At 42.8% G+C, this 23,146-nt stretch overlaps 1 protein-coding gene across 1 annotated transcript in view; it reads left to right on the top strand.

The window, feature by feature from the left end:
* The window catches only part of CDH23 (cadherin related 23), a 454,320-nt gene that overhangs the window by 299,299 nt on the left and 131,875 nt on the right, over nucleotides 1–23,146 (top strand). The window contains exons 20-27 of the mRNA XM_067552666.1: nucleotides 1,455–1,567; nucleotides 8,737–8,844; nucleotides 12,474–12,663; nucleotides 14,387–14,532; nucleotides 15,497–15,716; nucleotides 19,132–19,284; nucleotides 21,820–21,933; nucleotides 22,614–22,762. Coding sequence (XP_067408767.1) covers nucleotides 1,455–1,567; nucleotides 8,737–8,844; nucleotides 12,474–12,663; nucleotides 14,387–14,532; nucleotides 15,497–15,716; nucleotides 19,132–19,284; nucleotides 21,820–21,933; nucleotides 22,614–22,762 — 1,193 coding nt within the window. The remainder of the gene's footprint in view (nucleotides 1–1,454; nucleotides 1,568–8,736; nucleotides 8,845–12,473; nucleotides 12,664–14,386; nucleotides 14,533–15,496; nucleotides 15,717–19,131; nucleotides 19,285–21,819; nucleotides 21,934–22,613; nucleotides 22,763–23,146) is intronic.

Raw genomic sequence — 23,146 nt, 5'->3', positions numbered from 1 at the left:
AAGTTCCTGATTCAAATTAGCTGAACCTGCTCTGTAAAGGCGTGCTTAATTAGATGTAATTTTGTGGACAGGAAGAGTGATCCATCATTGTGACACCTTCATAGTTAAAACTTTTTTACTGATTAGTTTTTTTTCAGCCTGTGAATTAATTGATGCCACAAAACTTTTGAAGCAAATATATTTTAAGAAGACCTTTTAACTTTGTAAATTTCTCTCATCTAGATTAATTTTCCCTCTCCTCCTTCTTTCTTCCATTTCTGCCCTGGGCAGCCCCTCACTTTAAAGCCTTCACAGTGGAGCACAGTCCTCAGTACTGATCTCCTTTCAGTAATGGGAATGTGGAGTAGGGAGAGAAGAGGTAATTGGGTGCAAGGTGATTTGGTATTGAGGAGCAATTACAAATGGCTGTGGAGACATCAGAAATAACATCATTGTGATCTGCCACAGTCTGGAAAACTGTCCAAATCAAACTAACGCATGGCTCCTTGCTGTGAGCTGCTACCACCTTGGGAATATCAGCCATTAGATTCCTGTGTTGTTTTTCTACATGTTCATTAAGAAACAATGATGTCATCATCACAAGAGGTCACTGAGCTCAAACCAGGTAACATTACAGTGATGTCCTAGGTTACCTGTCATCCTAGGTTAAGATATCTGAACTTTGAGAGCAGCAAAGTGGAGTCTGAATTCAGCTAGATTCTTTCTAGGCTGTCCTGAAGCTGATTCATAAACTCCGCACAGCCTGAGTCCGACTCTCAGTGAAAAGATGGACAAGCGCATTACAAGCGGAATTGTTTGTACAAAGGTTCCATCACAGAAGGCGCCACTACACCAACACATCAGTGATCTGGTCCTCAGTATGGCTGTTTCATAAGGGATCCTTATTGTCATCAGGACACATTATCCCTGGGTCAGGACTGGAATGTGAAGTTCCCATAGCAAATTACAAATATAGACAGGTCACTCATCTAGTATGACTGTGACTGTGTACTCTAATGCCCTCACCCAAAACTTAATACAAGGCCTTTGCTAGGAATATTTAAGCATATCAGAGGATGGGTAGGTGGATACCAGTCCCCTTAAGTGCCCTAGCATTGCCGAGGGAAGGGATAGAGTGGACCCCTTTGTGAGTTTACAAAGGTTGCCCTAGAAAATGATAGTTGTCTGTTTTAAACAGAATCATGGGATTGACATCACTTCTCTTTCAACATCCATGTCTCACATCTCTCTCTGTGCATGCTCATTTGTGGACAAACCTGATGATGTTTCCTGATCTGAATTTTTCACCCATTCACAATGATCTCTCTCTTTTTGTACACACACTCAATCTTGGATAAACTTTGCGCATTAGTATTTCCAAATGGTCATGCCACTCTCATCCCATCTGGGCACGTGCATAGGATTCATTATTATAGTGTGAAACCTCTTTTCTCTTCCATTTCCCTTTTCTGCAGGTGAAATCACCACAACCTCTTTGCTGGACCGGGAAGCCAAATCAGAGTACATACTCATTGTCCGGGCCATGGATGGAGGCGTGGGTCACAATCAGAAAACAGGCATTGCTACCGTGAGTTCAAATGCTTCTCTTCTCCTGTTATGAGCTTGTCACATATTATCACTCCCCTAATACAGGATACAGGACATTTCATCTGTGGGTCACTGATTTAAATACACCCTGAGTCAATAGTGATTGAATTTCATTATCCTCTGACAGCTGAGATGAGTTTGGTGATTCTCAGTTCAGTTGTTAGTGGACAATTGTCCACATCACAAAAGCCACTAGCTCCACTGGAAACCACTTGTGGATCATTTCAGTAAAGGGGCCAAGGACAGAATGGGCCTGGAGTTTGCTGAAACACAGTGTCAACCCTAATGGTGTGCCGTTGGCTCAAGGAGGGACATGTTTGGTGGGGAAGACAACACTGCTGCTTCACAGTATCTGTGACTGAAGAATTCAGGTTCCTGTACTTCAGAGTCTTTATTTAGATTTGTACAGAAGCTAAGAGTACACATCTGTACATGTGCCGTAGGCAATCTTGACATATCTTTAAAACTACAACAGAATTAATGCCCTAACATAATAAAGTGTAGCTTTAAATCAGGCACTCTTCATTGTCAATACATTTACTATCAGGTGATTTGACCTCTCTGTGCCTCAGTTTCCTCATCTCTAAAGTGGAGATAATAACATATACCCACCTTGCCTCTTGAGAGATGTAGTTCATTAATGTGTCTGACATGCTTTGAGATCCTCCAGTAGAAGGTATCCCAGGAGTGTTTAAGTATTACTTATTATTAGTCTGTGTCCTGTTCAACTGATGCTGTCACGTTGACCCAGATGCCTGTCCTTTAGTTTTAAAACATGTACATAGCCAGTCATTGAAAAAGCTTTAACAGAAGTTGGAAGAGGTTTTATAAATGTAAGAAAACCAGCAGCAGATGATGCCTTTCTCATTACTTGAGTCATTGTACTGTGCCAGCATGTCTTTCCAGGCCTTTTGGTCTCACCCAACCCGCTGCTTGCTCGGATAGTCCAAGAGATGTAACAAGTGGCAGGTACTAATATAAAGATGACAATCTTTCTTTAATCTGTTTGTTCTTCCACTTGTGAGTCACTGGAAATGTCTTTGCAGTGCTGAAGGGGAGAGCTCTCTGAGGCAGTTCTCATTGTGATGGGGAAGGATGGCCCCTTGATAGCTTGATGTTTCCTAGTGAATCTGGGGCAGGCAGGTTACAGTCCTGTCCAGTCTGAGGTGACTGGCATGTCTCTGCTCTGTCCTCTTTGGGGCTCCATGGGAGAGGACTGGTCTCCCAATAGATTCATTAAAAGGCAAGAAACAGTTTCTGGAATGGAGAAAAGTTACATCAACATATTTCCCTAAAAGTGTCTGTGATCAGAGAACCTGAAAACTTGGTGGGAAGTTGGTGTCTGATTAAAAGTTTGATTATTGCATTTAGCAGGAATACGCACCCAGGATTCACCAGCCCCTGCACCACCTTTTGAATAGGAAAGAAGAGCCCAGTGCTCCAGGGATCTCCATGGGACATGCATGCCTAGGGTTCCCTAACAAGCCACTCTAGTGCCCTTTAAACAGCAAAAATTGCCTGTGATAGCCCTAGATAATGCACATGTTGGGGTTCATGCCACCAGCTACTACACCACCCAGAAATCCACAGAGGGAATGCAGACCCCAGAATAAGCTGACATGCCACTCCAGACTCTTGAAATAGAAAAGCACCTGTGAGAAAGGGAGCAGTTTAGCTGCATAATAATATCCCAAGGGAAGCAGTGTCAGTGTAAGTGTCTGGAGAGGACATGAAAGAGAGCAAATGTGCTGTGGACAACAATCCTGCATCAGCCCCTAGGTAATGGAGTAGTAGTTCTGCTAGGTCTTTTCCTTCCCAGATGTTATGAAACAGCCCTAAAGAGCCTATGCTTGTCATTCAACACAGCATCAGCAGGCCCCTTGTGCCCATCCCCTGGGATATCCGTAGGGAATATGCACCCAAGCTTCACCTAGCAAACCTTTCCTGTGATAGCCCTGGAGACCACAAACTTGAGATTCTCCTGACCTACCACTGGATGGCATCTGTGCTCCACCTATATGTGTCTGAAAGAATGTGCGTGTCTCTGAATTGTGTGATCTGACCCTCAGTTGCTCTTTGACCTAAGCAGACACAAGCATGGTTTGGTTTGCTTTGGTTTAAGGAGAATATTTGCTAATATTAAACCCCTGATCTTGACTTAGCCTCTCTTGGAGTGATATTGTAGAAGCACCTAGCAGCTGGGGACTGCTATCTGAACCCAGAATGCTGGGACAGACATGACAGGGTTCCTACATCCTACTGTGTATTTTGTAGGCCATCCTGTGTACATGCAACATAACAGAAAGCTTGGAAGAGCTGGTTCAAAGTCTTAAAGCTGTTACAGTCAACAGCTGGTTGACAGTCAATGAATGTATGCATGCTAGCTTTCTGATGGGCGTGAGGATCAGAAGAGTTGGGTTTGGCACTTAGGATAAATGTACTGAGGATTTGAATTTAAAAAGAAAGGTGCCCCATGAACCAGGGCTTGACATTCAGTTGAAAAGGTTACCTGACCATGTTTTGCTGCGTGCCTGCCCAGTTAGCCTAGTCAACTTCCCAAAGGTAAACCTACACTTTGATTCTAGTCTACTCAGCAGCAACATTCTGCCATAACCGCCTTCCCTCATAGATTAGCAAAAATGTGGGACCTTCCCAAACAACCCCAAGGAGAACATGTGCATAAATGTATAGACATCATTTCACTAATCCAAACACTGGGCGGGTCTTTTCTTGTTCTCACCCCGCCTTTTTTATTTTTACTCTTCCTCTCTGAGATTTTTTTTTTGGTTGCTCTTGATTTGACCTGGATTTAAGCCAGAGAGCTATAATGTGAAAGGCTCTGCATCCCACCACCAATCCTATGAGCCATCTGGACCCTGGGTACCCACATCCAGCTGCTCCTTTTCTTAGTGCAGGCATTCTTCGGTCTCGAGAGACCATGGGTATATGCCCCTGAGAGGTAAAAATTTTGTTCAGTTGGTTTTATGGCAACCCTATCCCACACAAGAGGGACAATCTCTGCTGCATTTGTCACATTTAAAGATGGTGTTTTGACCCTTTGGTCTCTGCCTTCTGTGAGCTCTTTTCTCCTCTGCTAAGCTGGACTGCCTCCTGGCGTAGCTTTGGAGACCTTTATTGAGCTCTTGTTTCCAAAAGCTGCGGTCCTGAGTGTGGTCTTCCCAGTCATCCATATCCATTTCTTTGAGGTCTCACTTACATGCATCCTTGAAACACAATTTTGAACATCCTATTGGTCTTTTTCCAGATGCCAGTTCACCATAGAGGATGTCCTTTGGGATGTGCCCATCCTTCATTTGGCACACATGTCCAAGCCAGCAGAGGCATCTCTGTTTAAGGAATGTTTGCATTCTGGCTATGCTGGCTGCTTGAGTACCTCAGTGTTGGTGACTCTGTCCAGGAGATTTCAAAAATTTGATGAATACAGTATCTCGATCCCGTACAAAAATGTACTGATAACACATGCACAATACACATAGATCTTTGTGTATTCTGTCAGTTTATTAAACATAAGAACGGCCATACTGGTTCAGACCAATGGTCCATCTAGTCCAGTATCCTGTCTTCCACCAGTGGCCAATGCCAGGTGCTTCAGAGGGAAAGAACAGAAGAGGTAATCATCAAGTGATCCATTCTGTTGCCCATTCTTAGTTTCTGGCAGACAGCAATCCCTGTCCATCTGGCTAATAGCCATTGATGCACCTATCCTCCATTAACATATGTAGTTCTTTTTTGAACCTTGTTATAGTCTTGGTCTTCACAACATCCTCTGGCAAGGACTTCCACAGGTTGAATGCATTGTGTGAAGAAATACTTCCTTTTGTTCATTTTAAACATGCTGCTTATTAATTTCATTTGGTGACCCCTAGTTTTTGTGTTATGAGAAGGAGTAAATAATACTTTTTCTCCACAACAATCATGATTTTATAGATCTTTATCATATTGCCCCTTAGTTGTCTCTTTTCCAGGCTGAAAAGTCCCAGTCTTATTAATCTCTCCTCATATGAAAGCTTTTCCATACCCCTAATCATTTTCATTGCCCTTTTCTGTTTCCTTTCCAATATATATTATTTTGAGATGGGGTAACCAGATCTGCCCACAGTATTCAAGATGTGGACATAGCATGGATTTATAAGGATGCAATATGATATTTTCTGTCTTATTATCTATCCCTTTCCTAATGATTCTCAACATTCTGTTAGCTTTTTTGACTGCCATTGCACATTGAGTGGATATTTTCAGAGAACTACCCACAATGACTCCAAGATCTCTTTCTTGAGTGGTAACAGCTAATTTAGACCTCATCGTTTTTTATGTTTGGTTGGGATTATGTTTTCCAATGTGCATTACTTTGCATTTATCAACCTTGAATTTCATCTGCCATTTTTTCACTCAGTGACCGAAGTTTTTATAAGCTTATAGTGAACCCAAAGTTTTGGCAGGCTTTGGAAAAACTGTCCATGAGATTTTGTAGATGGGCTTCTGAGTGGGTTGTCGCTGCTGTGTCATCAGCAAAGAGGAGGTGTTGGTTAAGGACCTTCGAGTCTTGGTATTAGATATAAGTCTTGCAATATTGAACAGCTTTCCATTAGAAGTAATGTGCAAGCAGATTCCCTCAAATGAGGAACCAAAAGCTTGTTTCACTAGCAAGGAGAAGATGATCCTGAACAGAGTTGGGGCAAGTATACAGCCTTGCTTGACCCCGCTACAAATCTGGAAAGCCTCAGAGACTGAGCCGTCATATTGGACTGTGCCGTACATGTTTTCAAAGAAGGACCAAATCAGGCTTAACAGCTTGGGGAGACATCCAATCTTTTCTAGAAGCCCAAATAGTCTGCTTCTACTGACAAGGGCAAAAACTTTGTGAGATTGATAAAGGCTATGTAAAGGGGCTTTTTTTGTTCTCTGCATTTCTCGTGTAGTTGTCTCAGTAACATCATATCGATAGTAGACCCTTCAGCTCTGAAACCACACTGTGATTCAGGATAAATTCTGTCTGCCAGGATCTGAAGTATATTCAGGACAACTCGGGTAAAGGCTTTTCCCACGATGCTAAGAAGGGAAATGCTATGATAGTTGTTACAGTTGCTCCTATCACCCTTGTTTTCATAGCGAGTGATGATGTTGACTACTCTCATTTCTTGTGGTACTTCACCTTCTTTCCAGTACAGACAGAGCAACTCATAAAGGTGCGGCAGCAGGATAAGTTTTCTGCATTTTATGATGTCTGATGGTAGGCAGTCTTTTCCGGGGGCCTTTCCACTGGGACGCTATCTATAGCAAGGCTAAGCTCCTCAACAGTTAATCGTCGAATTGGTTTATAGCAGGCAGGCTTTCAATGGCTGTGTCCGTTACAATATTTTCACAAGAGTAAAGCTTGGAATAGTATTCTACCCAATGATCCGTCTGGCTGGTGTGTTTCCCGTTGTTTATTTCAATGGAGCTATTTTCTTTGAAGTTGGACTCAAGGCTTTTTTACATTGCAAAATAAATAGTTAACACTTCAGAGTACCATTCTTTTCCGGCTTTGTGTTCTATGCCCTTTTCTGCTTATTTGTTGTTCCCTCCTTTGCATTTACCAACCATGTTCGCTTACCCCTTGCTCATTCCCTTCTTGCTTCTTTCATTTAATGGTCTTGTTCTTTGCTTTTTCCTCCCTTTTCTTATATTCTTTCCCTATGATCCCTTCATCTGGCCACAGTGACTGAGGTAGGTGCCCTGCTGGGAACATAACTTTTCAGGAATACAGTAAAGTGCCCTGTTTAATAAGCAGCTGCCCCAGGCCACTGCGATAATGGGAATTTCGAACTCTGTAAATAATTTACCAGGGTGGTGAGAGATCAAGGAAATTGCATGAACTGCATCTTGTTGTGTCTCTGATTCGAGTTTATGAGGGAAGCAGCTGCTTTCAGCCCTGCCAAAACTTTTTCAAATGGAGAATGGCTAACTTTGCTACAATATGGCTCTAAGGGGGCGGTTGTAATGAACCAGTAGCACCCGAGTTACAGCCCCTACCAACATTGGCTAATGTGTGTTCCGATGCCTGTCATGGGAAATCAGTCAATTCCCCTTGGCCTCTTTCAAACTGCAGCATCTAGAGGGTCAGTTTAGGTTTCTATCCTGATGGCCTTACTCATGGAAGTAGTGCTATTGACTTACTGGGTCTGTTCATGTAAGGTCAGAAGGATTTGTTTAATTCTGTGCCTTAGCAGGAAGTATGTGGCTCAGAGCCCAGGAGAGAGAGAGAGCTGGGGGAATAGTGTAAAATACTTCTTGCAAATATTTATTGGACTGTTTAAACAAATTCCCTTTCCCTGTGTCTTCTGTGTCCATTTTCCATGAATCTGCAAGTGTGTTTTATTATCTCAGCCCGGTGATCACAAGGCATTTATGACAAGGCATTTGGAGTTCTGAAATTTTCTTCTGTTGTAACATGGGGTCCCAGTATGGAAAATGCCCAAACTATTGTCCTACTCAGTGAGTTCTCTGATAGGCGTGTTTGTGGAAACAGCAAGCTTTAAGGAAATGTAGAAGAATATTCATGTAAAACTCACTCTGAATTCATAAACGCATGTATTCACTCTATAAACCTGAATCAAAGTGTTAAGCTTGTCCAGTCAAGGAAAGGAAACGCCACCATTCGACCTGCATATCCCTAGAAAATGAACCAGCCTTCTTTGGATTTCAAATATTGAATGAGCTGTCCAATATGCAGACTGAGATTATTCAGCAAATAATATCAAAAAAATGAATAGATTGAAGAAAAGACAGAATTGGTCAAATTTCCTTGATTCTAGACAGCAATGTTTATGGAGATAAAAATGGCACTGAGTACAGTGCTCCTGAAAAAGTTCATGGTGAGAAGCGCCTTCTCATCTGGTATAGATAATTAATTGGATTTACTCTCATCATTTCAAAGCCACCCACGGGGGCAGTCATCTTGCTAAAATGACATCATTTGTGACACGGGCTTCAGAAGGAAAGGTGAACGGACCAGTATCAGACATCTTAAGCCCAACCCTATCTGAAATGAATAAGTAGAAGCACTGCGGTAGATTTGCAGCTACTCTAGAGTTATACTGCGCTGGTTACTGGGTAGGAAAGTCCATATTCATACTTGTGATTTTGCAGGTGAACATCACTTTGCTGGACATTAACGATAACTATCCCATGTGGAAGGATGATCCGTACTTCATTAACCTAGTGGAAATGACCCCCCCGGACTCCGATGTCACAACGGTACGTGCCACGACAGCCAACAAAATGCTAGTTTAATCTTTGTGCTTTCTGGACTGACTTTTAGCATTTATAATATGAAGGGCTGAGGCCTTTAACTGGAGCCAAAGGGCAAATAGAATCTGTGAATACTTTTGTCTGACAGTGCTGCCAGGTTACCTCAGTCCTGCTACACCAGTCCTGAGTCCTGCAACACCTTTGTACATACATCTCCATCCTGACCTGCCACCCTCCACCCCTCTATTCATCCAGTTCCAGCGCTGTCCCAGGCGGGAACTGGCACACTGTGCCAAATTCATTGGACAGCATTCTCTGTGTTTGGCAAGGTGCAGAGAGCAGTTATTCTAAGAAGTCTGTTCCTTTAATCCAATGATATTGGCATGGCCAGAAAGCCGGATACAGGCAGGAAGTCCTGGTGCCTAAAGTCATGGCCTTTGTTGAAAGGAAAACTGCAGTTTGATTTTTTTAAAATGACAACCATGTCTGATTATATTGATGTGTAAATCACCAATAAGGTTAAATGGTTATTAAATATAATAAATGAAACAGCCACCATCTTGCATATCTGCTGAGAAAGTTTGTGACAAAAGGCACTGCGGCTTAGCACAGGAATATGTGAACAAGCTAGAGGTTTTCATGGCTGCTTAAAGGCAAATTCTGCTGCCTATTAAAGGGTTCTCTTGTTAATTTAACAATAGTTTAAATTCCTATATGATGTTTTCTGCCATTTTCTAATAAAGATCATTATTTACCTTAGAACCGCCGTCCCCGGCCATTTCACTCATTTATCTACTAGGTAGCAGTTCCTTCATCTCAAACCGCTTGATGGCGGTGGAACTCCAGATGGGCGAGAGGGTCTGCAGGAGCAGATACATCGCAGAAGAGGGGACTCTGCCAGCTGGTTGGCTTTCCTGCTGGAAGGTGCCACTGAAATGCCCCAGCACTGTTTAAAATTATGAAGATATCAGCACCATGGCAGATACGTCTGCTTTTAAAAAAAAAAAATTGAAGTGTGGGTCTTAGCTGGTGTAAATCCATGTACCTCCACTGCCCTAGGTGGATTTTCCATTTGCACCAGTTGAGGATCTTGCCTGGAGTTATTCCATGTACTTGCTTCCTCTAGTAAATACTCATTTAGCTATCTAAAGCCCTGATCCTGCCAAGACTTATACACACGCTTACCTTTGTTCTGTCAGTAATCTCACTGACATTAACAGGACTATTGTTACAGGGCACAAAGTTAAGTCTTTGCAGGATCGGAGCTTAAGGTGTTGAGACTACAGAAATCATGGCCGTTTCCTTACACGTACCACAAGCTCTCTACAAAGTAAGACTGGTACCTGATCCATTTGCAGTACTGGATTTGAACTCTGTTTCCTCCACTGTGCAACGGGGGCCTGATATGATTTGAAAGGCATGAAAGTCCATTTGGAGAACACAGTCCTTGAATTGCATCCATGTGTCCCACCCCCACTATGTTAAAGTCTTTCCTCTGCATGTGCGTGTGTTTCTTTAAACAATGTTTTTGGCCAACTTCTGCTTTCCTAGCCTTGCCTGTGACCTCCTTCAAGGACCTCTCTGAAAGGCATTGATTTAAAGTCTTTCAAATCCCTTCAGCAAAATAAAAGAGAGGGGGAGAGAGAATTATATTCCATCATGCTGGGAGAAAAATGACGGGCGTGAAACAGAAAATAAATGAGGGAAAAGTGAAGAGAATCCACAAAATCATCAAACAGGGAAGACTGGGAGGGAAAAAGTCCTGTAGTGAAACATTAATCTCTGGGGAGGGGGGAGGGGGAGAGAGGGAATGGATTCCATTCTGTGTCCATCTTGCAGAAATTAACTCTGCGTTACCGTAGCTGGCCTATCGGCTCCCCCTTTCCCATGGGCGGTGAGCAAGCTGTACTTTCTGAGTTCACGATTCACTTAGACACGCTTGTAGCTCCTCCTGCATCTGTTCCTATTGAGAAGATTCTGTCGGCAGCAGAATAAGGGGAAGCAGAGGGGATTAATAAAGTGTTACATTATTATTATTTATGCTGAGCAAATATAATTTTTTCCTGTGTAATTAAAATGAAGCGTGGCTGATAAAGGCAAACAGAGGTGGTGGGTTCTGTGGTTTGCAACCCTTTGCTGTGCCACTGTATCTCTGCACCTGTAGTTACACACCTAAAGGAATTAGAACAGGCGCTTAGATCACACGAGACAGACATTAACTGGGCAGAGGCAAGTGGATGGACTCCCTTCCATCTCAAAACATTCATGTGCTCTTTGTTACTATGAAGCTTCCCTCTATGGTGATCTTCAGGGACAGGGTACTGAACTAGTTGACCATTGGTCTATTTGGGTATGGTGCTTGGTATTAACTCCATAAAAGCTGTGATGTTCAGAGTTGCAGTTGCCACTCTGATCATAATTCAACCCATTTTCCAATACCTACGTTGTATAGGACAGTGCACTGCTAAGGTACACTTCATTATTATTCATGAACATATTTTGTTGCATTACAGTTGTACTCAGGGACCCCTATCATGGCCTTATTGTGCTAGATGTGCCATTGTAAAGCACCTACCATGTTTTGGGGCACAGTGCAAACAATAAATCTCTGCCATTGGTATTGCTGTGGTATCCAGGCAATGTTATCTGTCATTTTTGCTATGTTTTTGGTGTAAAATACGGTGAGTTGAGCAGATAAAAGTTTTAAAAGGTTTAAAAGTTTCTGGGTTAGCCCCTAAAGATCAACTGTTGCTAGTTGGAAAACTTTGGCAAATCCTCCAGCTTCTGTATCCCAACACAGATGAGTTATAAGACCAAGGCACTGCTCCCTTGTGGCAAGTAAAACTGATGGAACTTCTTGTAAATTAATCCACGTGTCCATGTCAAATTCCTGTAGGAATAATTTGTGTCTGAATTCCCCCTGCAGTTTGGGTTGGATGCCATGTTCTTCTTCACTTACTCTCCTAAATTGTTGTGTGGTGGTGTGCTCTATGACACAGCACCCACCTTACACCCGAATGAGAGGCTGCACTTAACTGGTGGGCAAATAATCCTCATCTTCTTCACAGGGATATTGTGAAGGTTGATTCATCTCAGTAAAATGCCGTGCGATCCTTGGATGAAAGGTGTTATATTGCTGTTCCATATTTCTCCTCCATTATTTTTAATCTGTAGGGATGTCTTGCATGAAACACAATCTGTATTTCTTCAGCATGCCACTACTCCTGCTGCTTATTCCCCACTGAAAGTCATCTTGCGTTTGACATCACAATTAGTTGCTGGGAAAATAATAATTACATCCCCAACATAATACTAATTCAGGCAAGGGACAAGCAACAGGAGCAGTTAAGTCCTAAGTAACAAAGGTCTTATTTTTATGTAAATGTCCCTGGTAATTAAAACCCCCAGGAAGAAAACATATGACACAGAAGAGAATAAGGGCTAGAGAGAGTGATTTTCGTTTCTCATGGGACAACACAAACTCTTTAGTCCACTTAATTTTTTATTCCTTTTTGGTTTCTTTAATTTCCTTTTCAGTTTTTCCTCCTAGATCAGAGAGTTGTCTGTGTGGATGAGCTGCGCTGAACAGGGCTCCTCTGATTTAGCAGACTGACATCTGCATTTGGTCTCTACAGGTGGTTGCTATTGACCCAGACTTGGCTGAAAATGGCTCCCTTGTGTACAGCATCAGGCCACCGAATAAATTCTACAGCCTCAACAGCACCACGGGGAAGATCCGGACCACAGGGGTCATGTTGGATAGAGAGAATCCAAACCCTCAAGAAGCTGAGCTGATGAGGAAGATCATGATCTCCGTCACTGACCGTATGCTCCAACTCAGTTCTTCTGCTCCATGCTGCTTCTTTTCACTTACTGTATGCCTTTGCCATTTATCTCTCCTGTTGCTCCAAATATAGGATCTATCTATTTCTGCATCCTGTTTCTCTTTGAACCTTCCATTGTCAAGCAGAGTGTGAGTTACTGGAGTGGCATGATAGAATTCCCTTAAATTCTTGTGTTATATAATTGTTTCTGATATAGCAGGACTGGTAGCAACCACTATGGCTAAGGTTACGTAACTATTTCCATTCTAACCCTTTGTTTTCACTTGCATGTGCTTTTCTGAAACTTTCTTGTATCAGGCTAACATTTTCCAAGAATGGTCTTTGCTTGAAGGCAATTTAGAGCTTTTTGGTTTTGTTCTTTTATTTTGAGCAAAATAGATCAGCCATTTCTGAGGAGAAGAAGAGAGAGGGAGGGAGAATACTTGCCTAATTATAAAAAATACAGTTTTCGTGTTCTTATTTTCCCAGACAAATTAGATGAGAGAGGTGAAATTTGGTCTGGAAATAGCCCTTTACTGAGAAGTGCTTTTGAGTGTTGTGAAAACTAGGTTTGCTTGCACTGAGTTATTACCAGATTGCACTGTGTGCATGCACACTACATTTTGGAAGGATTTCCTCACTCACTGTGTAGAGTGTGCAGCTGGCAAAGGCTGTGGTGTGTGCTCAGGTGTGGTTAACTTAGCTGGGTCATACAAAGGAGACATTAAGGAAACTTTAGAGGCCTTTGCCCCATCCCTGGGATACTCTGTAAGGGTTTGAGGCAGGGCTTTTGCAAACCTCCTCACATCCATAAGAAGGATATCAAAGGAGCTCCTCTTCTGCAGACGATATGAGGGACCTCTGCTACTGCACACCATACGAGGGGAGTTGCTGTCGTGTGCAAGAAGGAAGCCCTGCATCTGTGCTCTATATCACTAGGTCTGCAGCCCCAGGCTGGTGTCTCTTCTGTGAGACTTGTAAGATCTCTGGGGCACACAGAGTCTGCTGTGAAGTCAAACATACCACAGCCCTTAAGGTTTGCTGGAGAGGGGGCTCCCTTCTGCAGGACTTTGTAGGATACATGGGGTATGACATTCCAGTGATATCTATCTAAATAATGTTATCATTTAGGGGGACAAGGCTGTTGAGTGATTAAAAAAAATCTTTCTCTGAAAAGAATATCCTATGAGAACAGTTTGTTTTTAAATTTAGTTAGCCATGCAACCACAATGTTTATTTAAGTACTCAAAAGTCAGGAAATGACAAAGCAAGGTTGTACCTAAACCTTAACCTTTTCTCTTTGATGTTTGCTTTACTCCTGCACTGTGTTACTTACACCAGCACACATTTTTCAGCTGTGCTGTATGATGGGGGTCATATAAGAACATAGAAAGATACTTTTTGTTCTGCAGCCACATACACATATTGTCATCATGTTGTCTGCTGTTCTCAGGGGATTATTTTAAGAAAACTATTAACCAGCGATGACATGAGTTTCCAGCATGGGAACCCAGTTTCTGAAGTGTGTGGCCTGTCAATTCTAGTCCTATTGGTATCTCTGCTAGATCCAGCCTGGGGAAAATCATCCTACATCACTCTCCTTACAGAAAAAAATGTGACCCTGTAGAATTGTCAGTGACAGTGGGAATCATTCTGGTGGGTGGAAGGTTTCTGCCACTGTCCTTGCTTGTAGATTGAAGTTGTACCTTTCCTGGACTCTGCAGGTGGGAGACCGCCTTTACGGGCCACTGGTAGTGCCACAGTTTTTGTGAACTTGTTGGATCTCAATGACAATGATCCCACCTTCCAGAATCTGCCTTTCATTGCCGAGATCCCTGAAGGCCTTCCAGCAGGCTCATCCGTCTTCCAGGTGAATCTGCTCCTTTCATCATTTCTGTTTCAACCTGTATTTTGCAGTGATTGGGCAGCCATGTTAACCTGTATGGACCACTTAATGTTTGTAAAAGTGCTATGGAAGTCCCATTGCTATGAAAGTGTTCAGTATTATTATTATCACTGCATTTTGGTGAGAGCCTTCTCTGAAGTCAGTACCCTCCCCAAGATTAGTATGGAGAGAGTCAGCAGCCAGCATTGTATAAAATCGAGCTACAGTAATGATTGTTTACAAGAGCCGGCATGCTCTGAGCTCCAGACTCCATAGGACAGGGAATGTTAGGGCCTAACTAAATGCCAGGAGCTCTGATTCAGATTAATTTACTTGTGATTTTGGTGGTGATAAAGGGGTTATTTTCTCCTCACTCTCACCCAACCTCTCTCTTTCGCCGGCCCCTTTCTGTGCAAGAGAGAAGCGTGTATAGTTGTTTAAGCACAGGGCTAAAAATTGGGAATTCTTGAGCTCGGGTCCTAGCTCTGCCACTGACTCATGCTGTGGTTTGGGGCAACCCACATGCCGTGTCTGTACCTCCATTTCCACACCTGCAAAAAGGAAATGTCAGGATTGGCCACCCAGGAGCACTGCGAGGGTTAGGTTATGTTTGCGACGCACTCTGTGTAAGTACTAAGTAGCAGCACTCCTGCTCCTGAAACATCTCCCTAATGATGCGACACCAATACTTTAACTCTAGGGGAGTACATTTCAGATGCAGCCTGTTGTCACACCATGAGTTCTATGTACTGTAACCACTGGCAGATGTGATGTTCAAAGTACCCTTTGTGTTTAACTCGGAGTCTGTGGGAAATGGAATCTCTCTCTGGGTCTGAAGTTTATATATTTTTATTTTATTTTGACCAAAGCAACACATTCAGAGCTCTCATACTAAAAGTGTGATGTCTGTCTCTTTCTCATGCTCACTTCTCCCCTCCATCCTCATTAGGTGGTGGCCATAGACCTGGATGAGGGTCTGAATGGGCAGGTGACCTACCGCATGCAGGTGGGCATGCCCCGAATGGACTTCCTCATCAACAGCAGCAGTGGGCTTATCAACTCCACAGCAGTGCTGGACAGAGAGAGGATCTCTGAGTATTATCTCAGGGTGGTAGCAAGTGATGCAGGAGTGCCGTCCAAGAGCTCCACCAGCACCCTGACTGTCAGAGGTGACTGCAGGGCTGGGCATTCCAAGACTGTTACACTCATGCCTACACTGGAGATCTTTCCTAGACTTGGCTGGTGGGGCGGGAGTTGTTTCCATACCTCAAGCCACAGAATCCCTGCTGCCGTGCATGGGAAGGGGGCTATCCCCATACGGCTGTCCCCACATGGCTTGGTGCTGTCTGTCTTCCTCATAAGTGAGATCAGCTGGGGTGTTCATGCTAGCAGTGCCCAGACATGAACACTGAATCAATGAATGCAGGGCATTGTCAGGGCAGGGGAGACCTAGACTCTGGATTTGTTTCCTCCCTTGCTCTGACAGCCCTAGCATTTCTGTTCCTTTCAGGGTATGTTGCAAGGCCTGTCTGTTTACCCAGATCTTTGCTTGAAGGGGATTGAGTTTCTGCATTGCTTGGGGGTTGGGTTCTCAAAACTGACCTTTTGTAAATTAACCTAGTGATTTAATTTTTGTGATTTTACTTAATAGCTATACATGAGCCTAAGAATCTACAAACAGCCATACTGGATCAGACCAATGGTCCATCTAGCCCAGTATTCTGTCTCTGACATGAGCCTGTGCCACGTGCTTCAGAGGGTGTGAACAGAACACGGCAATTATTGAGTGATCCAACTCCTGTCATCCAACCCCAGCTTCTGGCAGTTGGAGGTTTAGACATACCCAGAGCATGGGGTTGCATCCCTGACCATCCTGACTAATAGCTATTGACGGACCCATCCTCCATGAATTTACCTTATTCTTTTTTGAGCCCACTTATGCTTTTGGCCTGCACAACATCCCATGGCAATGAGTTCCACTGGTGGACTATGTGTTGTATGAAGAACTACTTCCTTTTGGGTTTTTTTAAACCTTCTGCCTACTAATTTCACTGGGTGAAATTCTTATGTTCTAGTTCTTATGTTATGTGAAATAAAACTTCCATATTTACTTTCTCCACCCCATTCATGATTGTATAGACCTCTGTCATATCCCCCTTAGTTGTCTCTTCACTAAGCTAGACAGTCCCAGTCTTTTTCATCTCTCCTCACATGGATGTTTTTCCTACCCCTAATCATTTTCATTGCCCTTCTCTTACCTTTGCCAATTCTAATATATCTTTTTTGAGATGGGGCAACCGGAACTGCACACATTATTTAAGGTGTGGGTGTACCATGGGTTTACATAGTGGTATTATGATATTTATTATCTATCCCTTTCCTACAAGTTCCTAACATTGTTAGTTTTTTTGACTGCCGCTCCACATTGAGTGGATGTTTGCAGGGAGCATCCACAATGACTCCAAGATCTCTTTCTTGAGTGGTATCAGCTAATTTAGATCCTATCATTTTGTATATAGAGTTGGGATTATATTTTCCAATGTGCATTTCTTTGCATTTATCAACATTTAATTTCATCTGCCATTTTGTCATCCAGTGACCCAGTTTTTTTAAATCCCTTTGTAACTCTTCGCAGTCAGCTTTGGATTTAACAATCTTGAGTTCATTTGTATCATCTGCAAATTTTGCCACCTCAGTTTTTTCAGATCATTTATGAATATGTAGAACAGCACTGCTCCCAGTATGGATCCTTAGGTACCCTGCTATTTACCTCTCTCCAGTGAGAAAATTGACCATTTATTCATGTTTATTTGTTTCCTATCTTTTAACCAGTCACTGATCCGTGAGAGGATCTTCCCTCTTATCCCATGACTGCTTGCTTTCCTTAGGAGTCTTTGGTGCATGACTTTGTCAAAGGCTTTCTAAAATTCTAAGTACACTATATCCACTGGATCACTCTTGTCCTCATGCTTGTGGACTCCCTCCAAGAATTCTAATAGATTGGTGAGCCATGATTTCCCTTTACAAAAGCTGTGTTGACTCTTCCCCAACATACTGTGTTTGTCTGTGTGTCTGATAATTATATGCTTTACCAAGTTTCAACCAATTTATCTGGTACTGAAGTTAAGCTTAGCAGCCTGAAATTGCCAGGATCGCCTGTGGAACCTTTTTTAAAAATAGGTGTTACATTAGCTACCCTCCAGTTATCTAGTACAGAGTCTGATTTAAGTGATAGGTTACATACCAGAGTTGTAGTTCTGCAATTTGAGTTCCTTCAAAACTCTTAGGTGAATTCTATCTGGTCCTGATGATTTATTACTGTTCAATTTATCAGTTTGTTCCAAAACTTCCTCTGTTGACACCTCAATATGGAACAGTGCCTCAGATTAGTCACCTAAAAAGAATGGCTCGGGTGTGGAAATCTCCACCATATCCTTTGCAGTGAAGACCAATGCAAAGAATTTGTTTAGCCTCTCTGCAACAATATTGTCTTCCTTGAGTGCTCCCTTACCACCTCAAGCATCTAGTGGCCCCACTGACTGTTTGGCAAGCTTCCTGCTTCTCGTGTACTTAAAAAAAATTGTCATTTGTTGATGGTTCCTTAGATAGTAGCTCTTCAAATTCTTTCTTGACCAGCCTTATTATACTTTTACTCTTGACTTGCCAGAGTTCCTTTCTATTTTCTTTACTAGTATGTGACTTCCTAAATTTTTAAAGGATGCTCTTTTGCCTCTAACTGCCTCTTTCACTCTGCTTTTTAGCCATGGTGGCTTTTTTTTTAATTGGTCCTCTTAATGTTTGGTGTGTGTTTGTTTTATCTGGGGCATACGTTTAGTTTGAGCTTCTATTATGGTATTTTAAAATAGTCTCCATATAGTTTGCAGACATTTCAACCTTGTGATTCTTCCTTTTAATTTCCATTTAACTAGCCTCCTCGTTTTTGTGTGGTTCCCCTTTCTGAAGTTAAATGCTACTCGGGTGGGTTTCTTTGGCATTTTCCCCTATATAAGGATGTTAAATTTAATTCCATGGTGGTTGCTAGAGCTTAGGATAAACATAATTTAGAAATGAGAAAAGAGAGAATCCCAGAGTACCTTTATTCTGGTATGGGAAAGGGGCTTTGTCTGCACCTAGAGCCCCAGCATCCTCTCTGCCATACACCAGAAGGTGGCTAGGCCATCTACTTCTAGGCCCCAGATTCTCTTCCCTCCTGCCTTGGGAAGCAATGGGGACTGTCTCTGTATGTCTGTCCCCCAGAGTGTCTTCTGCCCTACACTGATAGGGAATCTACTTATACTGTAAACTTGTGTATGCCTTTCAGGGCAGGAATGGTCTTTGCATTCTGTGTTTGTACAGCACCTAACACAATAGGGCCCTGATCTGGAGTGGTGCCTCTAGGCACCACCACAATGCAAATAATAAATAATAACAATAAAGGAATTATAAGCAATGGAAAGTTTGAAACAGCCACCAGTGAAGGGATGTGTTTGAGACCCTGGTAGTTGGCAATGGCCTTTTAAGAATAGTGGATTAGCCTGGGTGCGTAGGCAAGGGGCATACTTGACCCTCTGCTGTCTATTACAGTTCTGGATGTGAATGACGAGAACCCCACCTTCTTCCCAGCTGTCTATAACATCTCCCTACCTGAGGACATACGCCGGGATTTCAAAGTGGTCCGTCTGAACTGCACCGACGCTGATGTGGGTCTGAACGCTGAGCTCAGTTACTTCATCACTGGTACCAAACATTCCTGAGCCTTTTTATCTCTGATATATCTTGGCTGTGCTGTTAATCCCCGTGCAGTGGAGAACACCAATCAGTCCTTAGACCTGTTCCAGCATCATGGGGCAAAGCACTATGGGTAAAACATATGCAAATCAGTCAGCCAAAGGGGCTTTTCATCCTGCTGTTGCTTTGCACGGCTGGTTTGCATGGGGATTTGTTTACATTTTCCTACGATGCCTTGCAAATGACAAAAACTGTTTTGGGCTGTTTGAGTCTGTGAATTATCTATGCTTCATCAACTTGAAAGCATAATCAGCTGTGTGTGTCTGCGCAACATGAGCATCAGGGCTTGAAGCAGGCATTGTTGGTCTCCTTTGCAAAGTTAGGTGAAGCGTTGCCAAGGGAGCTGTTTTCAGGCAGGCATGGAAGATGACATGAAAATGTGCCACTTTTTATCTCGTAGGGAGCTGTTGACATAATTGTTAGATTCAGATCCCTTTTCACTTCCGTTTTTCTGGAATACTTTTGTCATAACTCCAACTATTCCATTGAGGAGACCCAACAGTCAGAAGGGGCAGTACGAGCTGCAGCTGGCCACAATTTCCAGTGACACTCAGAGATGGGAAAATAGACACATGAAACGCCTACTTATGAAGATGGATCTACCCATGGAATAGTAGGAACCTTGGTGATGACATGGAAACTGAGGAGCTAGAGGAAGTGTGGAAGTGTCTGAATGTGCAGGTGTGCTCTGTATGGGAGAGGTAGAGGAGGATGTTTTGGTTTGCAGGGTTGGCACTTGTCTATTCAATGGCAGTGTTGTCATGGTGTTTGTAGGCGTTGTTGGAGATGGTGCTGTCTGAGGAGTTTGTTGTGTTGTTCTGATATACAAGAACGAGTTTGTTGTTCACACTGCTGAAAAGCTTTGAAACGATGTTCCACTCATAAGCTCTGTTTTCTCCAGAGGTTCCAAAAGTTGTACAGTATCGCCCTCTTCTGTATGGAAGCGAGTATGATGCCCCAAATTTGTATTAGGTTTAGCTGTTAAGTAGTCCCATTCTTTAGCCAGGAAAGAAATGCTCTACTTGCATGACTTCTCTTTGCATTCTTCTTATACATTCTGATTCTCACTCAGATGGTTTTGATTGAAATCCAAACCAGAACTCTTTCCATTTCTCCCACTGCCGCATCTTCCCTCTCGGCATCACGAAAGCAAGAGGATTGGCTTAGTGAAGCTGAGAGAGATGCGCCTAAGTCAAAAGGCACAGTTCATTTAAAGTGCATTTATGGTTGGAAGCATGCCTGTAAAAATGGCACCTTCTAATATAAAATACCATCTCTCTTCCCAGTCATATCTGCTCACATTACTGAAACAAACATGTTATTGGTTTTATTTCTTTTAATACTACAGAGCCAATAGAGTGATGGGAGAGCAAACCGGATTCTAATCTGCCTTGTGCATCATCACCAAAATAGTCAGTTGAGTTCTAGGTGCAGAATCTATAATATCGAAAGTGAAGAAAAGCCCTACTCTCCCCCTCAGAAAAAACCCTACAACTTGGTCTTCACATCCCAAGCTGAGTTTTCTGCACCTGCAGTTAGAAAAAAAAAGTCCCTTACAGTACTTTGACTTGCAAACTGAACATATTTGACTTGGAATTCATGAAGAGAGAAACACAGAGTAACCAATAACATCACATTCTGATTACTCTTCCCACTATAGCTGCACTGTGTTTTGTCCCACAGCCCCTATGCTTCAATGGGAAAAAAATACATATGTGTTTCCCCAAGAATACTATGAAAATTGTATGAAATGACCCACTTTTCTTCGGAGGCAGAAAGTGTCCATTTGGGATTTTTTGTTTTTTTTACATAACACAGCATTTCTTATAATCTGTGGTGGGCTGTAACCTGTCTAATAAAGGCCTGCGGCGGGTAGTTGGAGGGATGGGGAAAAGGGAGCTGTTTGTTTCAGCAGTTATTGACTTGTTCATTCATCATATAAAACACCCATATCCTCCTCAAAAGAGTGCAGACACGGAGTTATTCTGGTGTATCCGACTGGGTCACAGACCAGGTCATGTTGTTTTGGTTTCCACTGGTTAACACAGAGCATTGTAACATTTGGTTTGTTACTTGGGTAGCAACGTGTTGTGCTGAGTCATGTGAGGGATTGGGCTAATTGTATCACACTGGGCAGCTGGGAGGGTTGTGGGAAACTTGCTGTGTTTCAGACAGTTGAGATGATTTGGTTGCATTACCTTATCCAGGAGACTGCATTCTTCATGTGATCTGGCACAGCAGGTACAAGACAATGTTATGCAATAACATTTTAAAACCATATCTTCCCAGCATCTCTCAGGAGTCAAACAGCATAATAACTATGTTGTTATCCATTAGATGGAGCCACAACTAGAAAGCACTCATTGGTTTCACTGATGGTATTTTCCCAATAGAACATGCTGGTTAGGTTTCCAGTCACTTTTTACATTTGTGTATCTGTTTTCTCATTCAGTCTTTGAAACATTTTCATTTGCTTTCTTGCAGGTGGAAATCAAGATGGTAAGTTCAGTGTTGGCTTCAGAGATGGAGTCGTCAGAACAGTAGTGAATCTCGACAGAGAAACTATGGCATCATATACTTTAGTACTGGAGGCCATAGGTAAGGATTTCCCTCAGTTTTTGTTTTGGTTATTCAAGCAATCAATGTAGGTTATATACAAGTAATGTCTCCTTTGGGGTGCATTGGAGAGAGAAGGAACTGTTTGCAAACACCATGTAAATCAATGTCAGTAGCTGTATTTTAATAATAATGTTTCACATCCCACTTCTGTTAATATATCTCAGCCCTAACGTGGAGGGACCTGCCTTTATAGGGTGGCAGGGGGATTCCTTATTTGTGTTCATTCAGTCCAGGGATTCCCCTGCACTGTTCCATTGTGATCTGGAGGAAAAATCCCTCCCTTGGGTAAGGAAGCAGTTCAGTCTCTTGTTACTGTGTATCCTGCTGTAATGAAAATATTCACAATGAAATTATGGTACAGCAAGATCCGTCTCAAAGTGCCATGCCAGAACCTGTTCACTTAGTTGCCAATTAACACTGTGGAGCCAACTGGCATGATCAAAGGGACTCAGTGCCAACTATTTTCTGGCCATTATCACCAAGGGCTTTACAGTGTTGTTAGGTTATAGCAGCCTTGGCACTCTTTGGAAGGGGAGATAAATGACAAGGTAGGAATTTTCTATAAAGCACAAGATTGTTGGAATGCATGTGAAAGAGAACTACTTGTATGTGAGAAGGAGAGAGGTGAGATGCACCACCCTGTTTTCTGTTCTTCACAGACAATGGCCCGACAGGGAACAGGCGGACTGGGACAGCCACCGTGCACGTCACTGTACTAGATGTCAACGACAATCGGCCTATCTTCCTTCAGAGCAGTTACGAGGCCAGTGTACCTGAGAATATCCCAGACTCCAGCAGTGTAGTGCAGGCACGTATGTCTCCTTTTCAGCAGAGTCCAAAGGAAGAGCATTACTGTCTGAAAGGGAATCTCACCTCCCTTCCCTCTCGCCACATTCCGGCTGTTAGCTGGAAAGACAGATTATAGAATTTACTCAGTCTTTCCAGCTCTAGCTATGATCCATCTTCCTGCCAATCTAGGGATTATTCCATACTGTACACTCACTACCCATTCCCTCCTCTCCTTTGATGGACCAAAAACACCAGAGGGAGGAGAGGCTGGGAGAAAGGAAGCTGGGCAAGTGAAAACAAGCAGAGACAGGGAATAGGAGGGAGCCCTGGAAGAAAAAAAAACAGGAAACTGCTTTGCCCCACTTTTGAGGGAAAAACTAAGCTTGTGAAAGCCTTTTTCTTT

Source organism: Emydura macquarii, unplaced genomic scaffold, assembly GCF_026122565.2.
Source record: "Emydura macquarii macquarii isolate MOO-44397 ecotype Brisbane River unplaced genomic scaffold, CSIRO-AGI_Emac_v2 contig_1390, whole genome shotgun sequence".
Taxonomy (NCBI): domain Eukaryota; kingdom Metazoa; phylum Chordata; order Testudines; family Chelidae; genus Emydura; species Emydura macquarii.
This window is presented reverse-complemented; position numbering and strand designations above follow the sequence as displayed.